The following is a 14,082-nucleotide window of genomic DNA, read 5'->3' on the forward strand; positions in this document are numbered from 1 at the left end:
TCGATTGGACGCCGCCGAAACATCTGCCAGTTGTGTGAAAAGTAAAGGAAAATTACTGATGCGGTTACATGTTTGTAAAACAGGACTTTAAGCAGCTGGTTAAAAAGCTCAACATCCCAGACTCCCGAAGAGTTAAAAGGTAAAGTTTCTTAAGCTATTGTTAAACTAAAGTGATAAGCAGTTATGTTTTACTTTTACAGAACATTTCATTGGCTACTTTTGTGGCTTTCCTGGGATGCTCTATATACTGCTATGTCACTAGTAATGCAATATAAATCTGCTCCTGCTGACAACTGAAGGCACAAGATTCTCACTTTGAATCAGTTAGTGTGTCATAAACGAGCTCATTTGAAAAGAATGGTGGAAAATACACTTCAGTATTTTTTTCTGTATCATCATAAATATCATTATCACAAAATTCCTTGAAATATCGTAATATCATTTTGAGAAAATATTGCCCAACCTTTACTGTGTACTGTGAGCAAATAGACTCGAGATCTATAATGTATAAAAGCAGACGTTTAATGTGCATGAATAAATCTGATGCAGACTAAATATATTCAGACAGGTTTAATTTCAAACTGCTGCTTCATCATCTGAGTGCATGTGGGGTGGGAAGCAGATGATAGGGCTGCAGACCTTTGGGACATTTAGGTTATAGAACAAAAGTGAGGCTGTTTTTTTGCGCAGTGCTCACACGGTGCAGAACTCTCAAGGGGACTGAGGGAATATGTGGGCGCTTCACTTCAACAAGGTCCAGAAACACACTTACTCAAATACACTCTCTGACCACTCTGCTGCCCTTAATACACCTGTCTCTCAGGCCTTCGTTCTCCTCTCACACTGTTTTCTCCACACAATGGAGAAAACACACGACTCTGGGTGGAATCAGACTAGCTCTGCCTTAAAAAAAAAAAAAAGAAAAGAATCTGCTGTTCTTTATTTATGGCAGAAATAACACCACCTTTGTTCCCCCCAGCTATTTGCTTTCATCCTCCTATCCATTTACATGAAGAGCTGACCTATAGTACAGGCTACTCAGTTAATGTGCTTTTGCTACTGATCACACAAAGACTGCTTTCTGGCAATAAGCCTGGTCACTGCTTTTAAATCTGCATCTGTTATTTTAATAAGCACATACTGGTGTGTTGTTCAGCCCACCATGTTAGTCCAGACTCAATTTCCTTTATAGCTGTTTGATGAACTAAGATAAAGGTTTGTGGATGAATTTGACTTACATCTCATTTAACCATTAATGTAGCTAGCTTATCTGTCAGTTAAATCTACCACATTCTATAAGCAAAATAAGCAGTTTCTATCAATGCAAAAGCTGCCAGCAAATTTGAGCTGGAATTTTGTAACATAAAGCAAATGGAAAGGTTCCAGTAACAGTAATATTCTTCTACACTGGTTTGCATGAAATCTACTATTATGAGGGCATCGGTAGTAAAAATGTGAAGCCATTAACAGCTAAAATATTTATGTCATATCACTACAACTAGCGGTTACTCGTAGCCACAGTGTTCTATGAGCCTACCCTGATCTCACCTCAGTACATTGATCACTTAAACCTGACAGGCAGATCAGAGCTAGAGTCGGGTGTAATCTAAAGCCCTTTTCAGACATGGGTTACTATAATACAGCTGATACTATAATATTGCAGGCTTCATCAATCTGTGAAAGTCTGTGAAAGTGGGCTTTCTTTTATGTTAATGTTGCTCATGACAGATAAGATGGAGAGAGTTACAGTACATGCACGACTGGTCAGTACATGTGTGCTGCATTAAATGATTTTTTTTCTTACTAAAAAAATGGCAGAAGAATATGTTTCCCAGGACAGATAGTTTGTAATCTTAATAGTATTTAATGCTATTCCAAAACAACTTTATCAAACTGAGAAACTATGGGCACACGCAGCACACGTTACATGCCCTGTGCATGCCTGCTCTTTAGTGCAAGTGCAAGCATTCAAACTTGTGTTTAAAGTAATGCGTGCAGTATAGTTACTACAAGAGGTGGGACCTTGTTTGTAACTGCAAATTATGTCCTTAAAATTAAACTGTATCAATGTCTGTTTTATCCAATAAAAAAAGGTTATCAAATCCCTTCAGATTTTTTTTGTTTGGTTTTTTTTTGTTGCAAAATGACTGTCAAGTATACCAAGACTGTCACTTAAACCTGCCATAAATGTTGCCATAAGACAGAGTCAGACTGCAATTAGTCTGCAACTGAATGCCAATTAAAGGTCGGCAATTACATTCAATCCATTTTTGATTATCCAGCAATTAACTTTAATAAATCATCAAAATTGCATATCTCTTTCTTTATAACAGAAATTCACATTTAATTATTACACCTGTGCTCAGAAACCATCCTGTTCTATATGAATATAACCAGAAACAACCAACTGACAACCGGTTGAGTTGAGTTTCCTTGAGTTGTGTTCCCCTACAAAAACTCATTCAGACTGATGGCAACATGTTGGCATCAGAGAAATGAGACCTTGTGTTCATAGTATTCATAGTATTTTTTATTTATTTAAGAAAATATCAATATTTAGTGTACAATATTGCAAAATATCCCAATACTATACTGTGTCAATTTTGTAGTTACTGCATCCAATTTAGTAATATTGCCACCACCGCATTTATGGACACATGACCAGAGTGCAGTGATGAAGTCGACAAGTTCGGGTGCAGTGTGATCGCTGCAAAGAAGTGCATATCTGAAAGGGCTTAATGTGTCTCCAGGGAGATAATGCCTAAATTGACTGGGATCATCTCTTCAAAAAGAAACAAAAATCTGCAGAACAGTGTGTAATCATGCGTACAGCCTGAAAGAAACACCCAGTTGTCATTTAAGAAAATATACGACCATTTAAAAGGCTGAACTTCTCGAAGAAATGAATGTTATTCATGTGAAAAATATGGCAGGCCTGCTTTTCCAGTTCAATAAACACAATAGACTGTTAATGATAATGCAAATTGAAAATGTCAGAAGGTATACAAAATGCTGAAAGGAGTTCTCTGCAGCTTTGATGAATGGTGCTGCATACAGGATATTTGTGAATTATGAGGCTACACAGTTTGTTCCATTATTCCATTTAAAACTCATTTTAACTGGCACCTGGCCCACAGACCCAGACACAATGGAAACATTTTATGGCACTGAACTTTGAGACAGTGTTGAAATAGTGCTTTAGATTTTTATCAAATTCAAAAGTTAATTATTTTCTAATAGAAAGCAAAGCCTCATTTACTAAAACTGTCTGCAGGACTTAATATGTGCTAATAGGCAACGTGTCTTAGAGAAAGAATGACAGTCAGCATTATCCATTATCAAACGCTAACATTCTCACAAAGTAAGGCATGCAAAGCATTAGTATGTCTCTAGAGACATCAGCACCTTTCTTATCCACCATAATTCTCACAGACAGTATCACATTGTGGCAACAGCTCAAAATGGACTATTAGCAAAATGCTCTATTGTTATTTTAATCCATTTCCGCTCACTTTTCATTTTTCCCTTTGCCTGGCACTTTTTTTCCCTCCACTATCTCCCAATGTGCAGAGAACTTTTCCGGGAAAAGACTCCAACGGCCTTTTTATTTCTGAGGGAAGATTAGTGGGACGGGAGTTTTTGCGTCTTTATACATTTAACTACAAGCGATCCTCATGATGAACATCATGTTTTCTGTTTTTATTTTTCATCCCCCAATGTTACACATATGTTACCATAACTATCACATAATAGTAACTGTCACCATAACAAAAATCTGCCCTACTTTCTGTCAATTAATAGCCTGTTCTCAGTAATCATCAATGTATTTATTATTTGACAATCACCAAGGAGGTGCAGTGAGTCAGCTGTGCTCTGTCTACTATTAAGTGCAGTAGCAGGGCTTCACTGCTATACTTAAAGTTAACAGTATTTATGTTTAAGACTCTTAATAACTGTGGTTTATTTGCTGTCAGAGGTTTTCTTATTTGTTTTGTTTTTTCATGCCAGTAGGTTTGTTTTATTAGATTTGTGCATTTAAAGGAAGAGTCATAAATTTTGAACAAAGCCTGTTTTTGTAGTTATTGCCCTACACACCACACACAAACAATCAAATATAATTGAAGTTCATACTTTCAGCTTTATTTCAGAAAGTTTTACAGCTTCAACATTAATTGGCCAAGAAGTTTCATGGCCAGGTCTAGCCTGTGTTCTCTTGTTATTTCATGACAAAACAATCAGAATGTGTGATGTCTATTCACAGTGTTGGATGTGCATTTTATAGCTATTCGCTGTGATTTTAAATATATACTCCATGAGATGTCAGATGTTAGACATCATGAGGTTGAAAAAACAGAACACACCTTTCACAGGGATAGCAAAAATTTTAGGCGTGGCAACATTAACAGTCTGATTCATTCTTAAAATATTACAGTGTTTACAAAGAGGTGCAAACCTCTGGTTACACTCAAGAACAGGAAGGTCTGTGCAGCTTCTAAAAACAAAGAAAAATGGAAGAAACCTGTTTGCCATAATTATGGGAAGAGAAAACTTTGGAAAAGGAAAGAAACAACTCATGATCCTAAACATACCACGTTATCTGTGAAACATGACGGAGGCATTGTGGCTATATGGCTGCCAGGGGTACCGGGTCGCCACTGTTTATTGATGATGTGACTGCTGACAGAAGTAGCAGGAAGAAATGTGAAGTGTATACTCTGTTCAGATTTTCTAATACTGCAAAACTGATCAGATGGTACATAACAGTGCAAATGAAGTTTGTCGAGATAAAGAAAATTAGTATTCTTCGATGGCCAAGTCAGTCAAAGAATCCAAGTAATAAATACAGTCGTTATATTTAAAAATCAGGTTAGTTTGTCCAATTAATATATAGCCTCTGAGTATGTACTTCAATGACATCTTGATTGTTTGATATAAAATCCCTTGTGGGGGGGATACAAGTACAAAGGCAAAATTACAGAAATGGTCTAATTTACAAACAAATTATGTCTCTAAATGTATAAAATTAGTATTTCTAATGTATTATAGTTATATTAATTTATAAAATTAATATGTGGAATAAAAATCAACACCCACAATAACAGTTTAGTCATTTATTTTGAAGACATAAGTGCAGAAACATGGAAGAAGAGCATCACGTTTTTCATATAAATGTGATTAGATGTAACTGGAGAGGGTGGGTACAATTTTATGTTGCACTTGATTTTTACAGCACGAGCTACCTGCTGTAGTGCTAATCACTAATTGTGTGGTGGAACAGACAGAACAGCAGGACTGCGTATGTGCACACAGGAGGAGAGAAGGCGGAGACAGCGAGACACTGGGAAGTGGAATATGGAAGTAAAACGTATCTGTAACAGAAGAGGAGCATCGATTTACAGTTGGATTCATATGAATGACAGCCTACCTTAATTAGTTGACCTGTGTAGTTGGATTTCAGCTAAACAGTAAACAGAAATCCTGAATATAATAATACATCTTTATATATTACAAACGTGGCACTGTACGAATACAAGTCGCTTTATTAACACTCACTGAGCTCATTCATTACTTGACTTATTCTGAATTCATAGCGCTCATGAAACATTCAAGTGTGATGAATGTACCTTAAAAACAAATCTATTTTTTGATATAATTACGGCATCATTTATCCTCTGATTATAAGAATGTATTGTTTTAATGTCCAATATTTATGTACTGCACATTTTCTAACCCTCCCGTTCAGCTTTACACCACATACTTAAACTGACAATCAGACCGTGGTTGTTGGTCGTTGTTTGCATTTCAATTGCAGAAGCATTTGCATTTCATCAAGAAGACCTGAGGGGGTTCATCCTCTGTCCACTTAAAGGAAGAGCCGTGATACCCTGAGTCTGTATTTGCAGCCTGTTGAATATGCAATCACGCCTTTGTTGGAAAGTGAAAAGGGCTGTGTGCTCAAGCTCTCAGCTCTCAGACTAAGTGATGGGGCAAATATAACCCAGCATGTATACACACACTCGCACTCACACACACTAACATACCTACGTGCAAATGGCTCTGTATTGGCAAGCACAATTGCCAAGATACACAGGAACCAAATCGCTTATTCCCACTACGTTGTGTTTCTAATTTGTTGACTGTGGTGGCTAAATCCTCCTCAGTGCCACTCTAACCAAGTAACATGCCTCTGGTATCAAATGAATGTGATTAGCATTGAGACTTGCCAGATGTTTACAATCCCCGCTGACATATCCCACTGATCAGCAATAAAAGAAAAAAGGCATACCACTCAAGTTGTCTGCTTTAATGCAGGTCATAGAAACAATTTCCCTTCCACAGTGGCCCGGCTTTCATTTTGACTCTGAGGAAACTAAATGTTTTGTCCTTTTTCCAAATTACCAGAAATACAGAGCAACCCTCCTTAGTTACTGATAGTGAACATACAGTACCTTTCCATGTTATCTGTAATACATGAGCTTTGTTCCAGAATATCTCGAACATCAAATTGAAAGGTCAGAAACATTGGTAGGAAGATACTGATCATCTGTGTAGAAACACGAACTGTTATGACCTTTTACTTTGGATGATGCCCGAATGCCTCAGTGCATCCCTTATTTCCCCACTCTGCTTCTAAAATAAATCCTAGCTCTTCTCATCATAAATCAAAATGTACTGTTTATAATTATCTCTAGATGCTTGCTGTGTTTATATTTATTTATTTAGCTATTTTATTTTTAGGGATCTCAGCGGCATGTGTTTGCGTTGCTCGTAAAAATGCAGGCTCCGAGGTGTAGGAGTTAAGCTGTCCTCAGTAGATATCCAGTATTAGGGAGATAAATACCACAGTTGGCTTTCCAAAGAGTTCCAGAGATTTATGGATTGCCTCGGTGCAGCAGGCCTCTGGGAGGCAAATATTGTATGAAATCTTCCAAATGTTTTGGTAGTGTGCAACGTGCACACACACACACACACACACAGATATGCACACAAATAAGACTCCATCCATGCCTGAAAGGCTGAGCTGCAGCAGCTGCTACTATGGCTGTAGTGTAAGAAACATTGCTGCATTGCTGAGGTCAGAACATAATTCATCGAGGAAAACAAACAAAAGAGAAAATGGGTGGGGCAGAGTGTGTATATGTGTGTGGTTGGGGGGTCTAAGGCGCAACAGCCCAGAGTGTTGCATCATCCCATTAATTACTCCCACTGCACAATGTCCTGCAGTAGAGTGTACATGACCCACATGCTCAGAAAGATAAGCAGGGCTGTAAAGAAACATGGTGGAAAAAAGAAATAACAGGACAGTGGTCTGATCATATCAGCCCTTTACTGTCTTTAAGTCTTGTTTGTCTCTTGTGCCAAACTTGACAGCAAATACCACTAAGTAGCTAAACACAAAATAAAGCAGGTGGCAGTTTGGGGTTTTGGTGGAGGAGGAGGAGGAGTAGAAAATGGCCCTCTGAGAGGCACCCCCAGTGCCTGGAGAAGGCCAGTTAGTGGGAAGGGCCATGACGGATAAGTCTGATCCTTTGTAGAGGCAGTATTGATCCAGCAAAAGCTCACTACATGAATCAAGTATGAGTTCTGTGCTGTTAGTTCCTTTACTCTGTGGATGGTTGTGCTCCAGTGCGATAGAAACACGCACACTTTTTTCATGTAGCACAAAGCGGACAAGCCGGTCATTAAACACAATCAGGCTGAAGGTTGCTGCCAATAAAGTTGGAACACGGACTATAAATTCATGAGATCTGAATATGGAGGTTTTATTCGCAGGTTTACTGTCCTGTGGCGGTCTACAGCCGGTTCCACAAAGCAAAACACTTATTCTGAATGCAATTGATTTTTTTTTATTTTTTTTTGATCACCAGCGCATAAATTCAAGTATTTTGAGTGTTCGGTTTTCAAAAAAAAAAGAAAGAAAAAACTTAATGAGCTAAACTCCAGGCTTCTCATTTCAAGCTTCCGATATGCACTCATGTGTTGCAGTAGGAAACTACAGCACAGTAGCAGTTACGGTCCCATTCTGCCTTTGACTCCTCTCTGCTAATTGCTATGCCAGTCAGTGACAGGTCGTTCATGTTTCACCCACGTCTTCAACAACAGCTAGCCTCTCTCTTGTTCTCTTTCTTTCTTTCTTTCTCAGAGGTATTTCCAGAAGGTTTAGATGGACAGCGTCCATGCCTTTTTTGTCTTTTATGTCATTAGAAAGGGACAACCTGTACCGGTCCTTCTGGATCTAACAGATTCCTGCTGAGCACAGGGTGCTAATGACACACATGCAGACACACTCCCACATACACACAGACACACACGCCTCCAGAGGATAGGATCTCCAAGAAGCAACACAGCCTATTTCACTGCAAATTAGGTTAATCACGCTCCAGAGAGGCCCAGTTAATAACCCTCATAGAGGCTATTAAGATGGCACCTAAATCATAGGAATATCTGAATATCTGATGGCCCCTAACACAGTAATGCCATGTTTAGCCCTGGAGTTCTTAGTAGGGCTAGCTAAGAGAACCACAGCTTGTCATCTAACCAGCTGGAGACTGATGATGCTGTGCAACTGTTTCTCATTGGGGAAGAAAAAAACACCTCATTGCAAACTGTAATACATGAGGAACCCTTCTCATTAAGCCAGTGATATTAATCAGAATTAGACTATTATAACAGTTTTCTTTTTCACACAGGAGTAACTCGCAAAATACCAAAGAAATTATCACCAGGTGTATCAATATTAGGCAGCTCACAGCTCATTAAAACTGCTCTTTTCTTTTTTAGTGCATATCCGAATCACTACTGTCAAATTCACTCGATGTATCACTCTTGATCACTCGATGTATGCCTATTGAGCAGAAAAAGCTAAACATACAAAGACACAGCCATCTACGCTTTACAATCCTCCTTCAGGCAAATGAAATAAGACAAATAAAGCCTTCGTAAAAGGCAACTGGTGTCTCAGTCAGCAACGCTTTTTACTGCCGCAGTGTGCCGAGGCTTGATAGCATCTCCGGTGCCTCAGCTGTACAAGAGCTCGCCATGGGGGACCTGAAACTGTGTGACATCCATGAAAGGCTCAGCCCAGAGATCCCGAGTGTGTGAGAGCCGAATCCCCACTGGTTAACCCTCGAGTCAGATGCTCTCTGGTTCAAGCTCGTTATAACGCTGCAAATTACCGGCATTTAGCTTTGACTGGAAGATTTCACACGTCACAGACAGTGAAGCATGTCGCTGGTCATGAGCGTTCATTGTTATCCATTTACGAGAAAAACTGAATGAACACCAACAAACAGCTGGTTTACAATTTGGGATGGCTACTATATTTTTTCTGAAATAAGAACCCAATTACAATTCGTTCCCATATTATCATCACATCTTTACAGTCTTTTTAGTAAGTCTATAAATAATGGTGATAATCACTAAAGCCCAGCCTTAGCCCACAGGCTGTCTTAATGAGACGGTTTGCCCAGAACGATGAGTAACTACTGTAGTCATCTCTAGAAGCCTTGTTTTTTAAAATTGTATCTGTAACTCTCCATCAGCCCTTTTTTTTCTCCTGGCCTACTGAAGCCAGCACGGTTGCATTTACGCCCACATATTTACTTTCTGTAGGTGGTTTGTTCTTTGTCTCTTCCAACAGGTACAGTGGCTTTCTCTGTACACACTCAGTTCATCCATCCTTTTTTTTTTCAAACAAAGGAAAACAAATATTTGCACCACCCATACTGCAGGGAAGGAAATCACTCCAGTAAAGCCCCGCCACCAACTGCTGCCATCAATGTCTGATAATCAGTGACAGCAATGCAAAACTTTAGACTGTGGCGGAGCTTTCTCGTGCACAGAGTAACAGTGGGCACCTCAGGAAGACGCTTCGGCTACAGCTACTGAACTACCAAGAGTATTTTAATATTCTTTAACGAGTTTTGTTAATTGGGGTTTAACTTAAAGGAAAATGGACAGATCTCTGTCACACAAACAGCTTTATTACCTTTAATGCATGTGCACAGATTCCAGTGTGGACAATAACCCCTGCGCCCTGAAAAGGTCCAAGCCAGTAAAAATACCTGACTACAAAACAGGGTACATTACTGCTAATAACAAGCGACTTCAGTCCATAACAGCGGCTGCAGATCGTCAATGTCCCATTTGGACATGCCAGTTTGTGTGAGCAATTGACAAGGAAATTCCCGATGATGGAAATTGGTTTCTCTGTGCCCCTTGCCGATTCATCTAAAGGCATGGCATTTCATTTCATCATCTCGCACAACTGCTCTGTCTAAGACGTGCATTGCCATTACCCCGCGAGGTCAGCCCTAAAGATGTACAGCATGTGTCATGCATAACAAATGTATGGCTGCAACTGGGCAGGAATATGAGCTGCTGGTGGGATTGGGATTCAGCAGGTGGCAAGAAAACAGACTTGGTCTCATTTTGCAGTGTGTCATTACCTATAAACCCACTTTGGGGCAAATAAATGATCTCACTTGTGGCTTTTGTTTAGACTTCCTCACTTATCAGTTGGAGTCTGAAGCCTACTTTCTATATCTCCACTTTAGGGATGTAGTTCTATCATATCTATCATTAAAAAAAAAATTCTCTGACAAAAAGACTTTAATGTAGCCTAAAAAGATAAGGGAGGTGTTGTTCAGTGTGATCAAGCTGACCCCTGCGCACAGATATTTTGTATGCCATCCTCTCCTTGTGCTTGGATACGCACTGATCAGAACACCAAGTACTCTAATATTTTGGGGAGCAAAGCTTCTCAGTTTTATTTATTTCCGCATTTTACCTTCACTTTATGCCAATGAATTGCACGTGGAGCTCACCTGCACGCGTTTATTCTCACAAGTGGGGAGGAGATGACAGACCTAACCTTGAGACTGTGCACGCGCGCGCACGCGTGTGTGTCTACACACGTGTCGCTTTGAGCACGCGTCTGTTATCTGCGAATGTATGTGCGTCGCTTGCGCCGTACTGTTGGCGACCCCCAGCGTACAGGATGTGAAATTTTCCAATTATTTTCTTCCTTAAAAAATTTTTTAAAAATCACAAAACATATCTATAGAAAGCCTGTACCCGGATATTCCTTATTACCAACACTAAAGCAGCAAATATGTGTACAACTCTGACACAGCGGCAGCCACAGCCTCGCGTTTTTCACAGTCCAATTGATCTATGTTATTCGTTCATCAATTCCAGCAGACTCTAATAACTTGCAGTGGCGTAGATTTAAAAGAAAAAATTGAGACACGCTGTCGAAGAGAAATTACAACGCACAATCAGTCTGCATTTTCCCCCCTAATCATTCAAGAATTTAAGTACAAAGTAATTACTGAACAAAATAATTTGTGCCTTACCTGCGCGCGACACTCCGTTTTATCCACATTTTTTCTCTCTCTCTCTCTCTCGACTGTCGAAAACCGACTCAGTCCTCCAGGTATCCTCCCATTTGGATGGGTTTTTCCACCAAAGTCGGCAATTGCTGATGAAAAGAAAGCGCTCAAGTTACGGACCTTACTCCAGCTGTCAACGCAAACATCATTTAAGCCATATCCTTCTACGTTGCGCACATCAAATTCCTCCCAAAAAAAAGGACAGGGGGAAAAAAGGAGGAAAAAAAACGTTGCCGAAAAAAACAAACAAAAAAATTCCACTAAAATACCACAACAATAGTCGGGTCTCTTTGAAGTTGTTCGTCAGTTCTTCTGTTGGCGATGATTTGCTCTCCCTGCTCACCAGCCGAGAGGAGAGAGAGGGGGTAGGCGCGTGCAGGCGGACAGGTGAGCGGGAAACCGAAAGAGGTACCCTCAAACTTTGCCTTCACGCAAATCGTTCATTTTTCAGTCGCCCCGGCAGAAAAGGCAAAGATGCAAGATGCCGAGAGCCAAAATCGGGGCATGCAGTTGGCATCCTCATTGCTGAAATGACGCCGTCACTTCTCCTACATTGCTGAACGGCAGATGAACGTCCAAAAAAGAAAATTGAAAAAAAAAAAAATGGGAGGCGGAAGATGAGAATGTTCAGTTCTCTGAAGCAGGGAGGATTCAAGTCACCAGAGGCAGGGGGTCTTCATTATCTGTTGACATCTCTGTGGAGGGGGGTGGTTGAGAGGTTAGATAAAGTAAAATAAATGAAAATGAAATGAAATAAGGTGCAACTGAAAAGAAAAAGGAAGAGGGGAAGCGGCGGAGGAAAATCCTGGAGGCTGAGGGTTGTTTCAGAGGAGTTGGAGAGAGTGGCTGTGAGGGCTTGTCATTACAGCGGAGAGGAGACCGGCACGTCTCCTCCTGCTGCTCCTCTTCTCTCAGACTGACGAACGATCTGCCTGCTGAGCCCCACGCTGCCGTGACGTCACTTTAAAGCCAAATATGTCATGTGCTGGAGTGTCTCACGTCATATGGGTGCACATTCATGACTGCAAGACTGGGTATGACAAGTCCAGTACAGTACAGAAGTGTGCAGAGCTGCACACTACGGTGGGAAGACCATATAATTACGTATCTGCACTTTTGTAAGGGAATCGCTGTGCCAAATAACCTTGTAGCTTGTAAGAGAGCAATTCATAAAATAATTTATATTTTATATGATATGAGACACATAAAATAGAAACGACCCAGTTCATGCTATGTTCTGCCAGGCATAAGAGATCGACAACACTGCTCAATATCAGCTTGCTCACAAGCTGCTAGTTATTCTTTGTATAGCATTTTTTTTTTTTGTTAAAGCCATAGACTGTATATAAAAGATGGACATAAAAAGGACATCAATAAGCATAAATGCCTCTGGCTGCAAAGGAGGTTGTCAAAATCACCCTCTCTCCTCTAATCTTCCTCCTATACTACTGATCAGAATTTAATCAAACTTACACAATGATTATCTAATGAGTAGCAATCTGAGTTGTGGTTAAGGCCAAAATCATATTTATTGTTTTATGGGCAATTTTTACAACACTTGCTACTCCCTTCAGAATAGATTTTACTCTGAAGGGAGGTTTTATTGAAACTTATACACAATGATTACCTAATGGGTCTTCACCCCAACTGTGTTCAGGTTCAAGGTCGCTTTTGTAGATTTTTTTTTATAGCAATAACCTGTGAATTGTGATGGAGCGGGATTGCTGATTTAATCACATATACTCTTCAGTCTCATCTGGTTTCAAAAAGCTGAAACAGATGGCATTACAGTAACTAAATCCATTTTTTATATACAGTCTTTCGTTGAAGCCGCAAAACTTGTTGTTCAGTTTAGATAAGAAGTTATTTTTTTCTTATTTGCTTTATACATTTTTGAAGCAATATTTTTGGATTAAAAACATCTCTGGGGAATATATAAAAATGGTTAATAAATATGTATAGCCAATCAACGACACATCAATAATTAGTCTACTACAGCACATGTAAGGTATAATACAACAATACACTGACCTGTGGCTGAAGACATTTTATTCATGTCTAACACAGTGTGGTTAAGAAATTAGCCAAGGTAACAATGGCCTATATGATACATACTGCGATTGTATTACTGGGTCTATTGCTGACTGTAGACTATAAACTGGCTCTAGACTCTGCAGATGCTCTAATGATCCAGTCCAACCACAAAGGAGTGCCCTGAAAATTAAAAAGAGTCCCTTTTTTTGTTCAAAAATCCAATTCTGAAGCAACAGCCCAATATGACACATTAACATTTTAACCAGGGGCACGGACAAGCCCATTTGTGAAGTAATCAAAAAATGGAAAATTGAAGTTTCAAACCTTTTTCATTTGATTTATTTTGATGGCGTAAATTGACCAAAGAACTGGAAAGAATAATGGAACAATGTGGGCAGCCTTTTGTAAGAAAGTGGTCAACTCGCCTGACTGAAATACGTTTTTATTACCATCATTCATAATTTGTATTCCACCTCCCATCCTTTTTCAGTTTGGTGTTGGCTCATACTTCCTATATTCCTTGGTACAGGTGTCATGATCCAGAATGTGTAGTTCCTGTTGATGCCACTAGGACATGGTCCTTCACCAGAGGACCAGTTTCTGTTTAAGGAAAGCATGGCAACAGCAGGCAATGAGCAGGGATTATTTCACTGTA

At 39.6% G+C, this 14,082-nt stretch overlaps 1 protein-coding gene across 2 annotated transcripts in view; it reads right to left on the bottom strand.

Moving 5' to 3' along the window:
* ajap1 (adherens junctions associated protein 1) overlaps nucleotides 1–12,348 on the bottom strand; it is a 50,275-nt gene extending 37,927 nt beyond the window's left edge. The window contains exon 1 of one of the 2 annotated variants that reach the window (XM_025901819.1): nucleotides 11,358–12,348. In XM_025901819.1, the coding sequence (XP_025757604.1) occupies nucleotides 11,358–11,386 (29 nt within the window). In that variant the 5' untranslated portion in view covers nucleotides 11,387–12,348. The remainder of the gene's footprint in view (nucleotides 1–11,357) is intronic. The other variant, XM_025901820.1, reaches the window with a different exon arrangement.
* Between the last annotated feature and the right edge of the window lie 1,734 nt (nucleotides 12,349–14,082).

The sequence above is a fragment of the Oreochromis niloticus genome, linkage group LG20 (assembly GCF_001858045.2).
Source record: "Oreochromis niloticus isolate F11D_XX linkage group LG20, O_niloticus_UMD_NMBU, whole genome shotgun sequence".
In the NCBI taxonomy this organism is placed as follows: domain Eukaryota; kingdom Metazoa; phylum Chordata; class Actinopteri; order Cichliformes; family Cichlidae; genus Oreochromis; species Oreochromis niloticus.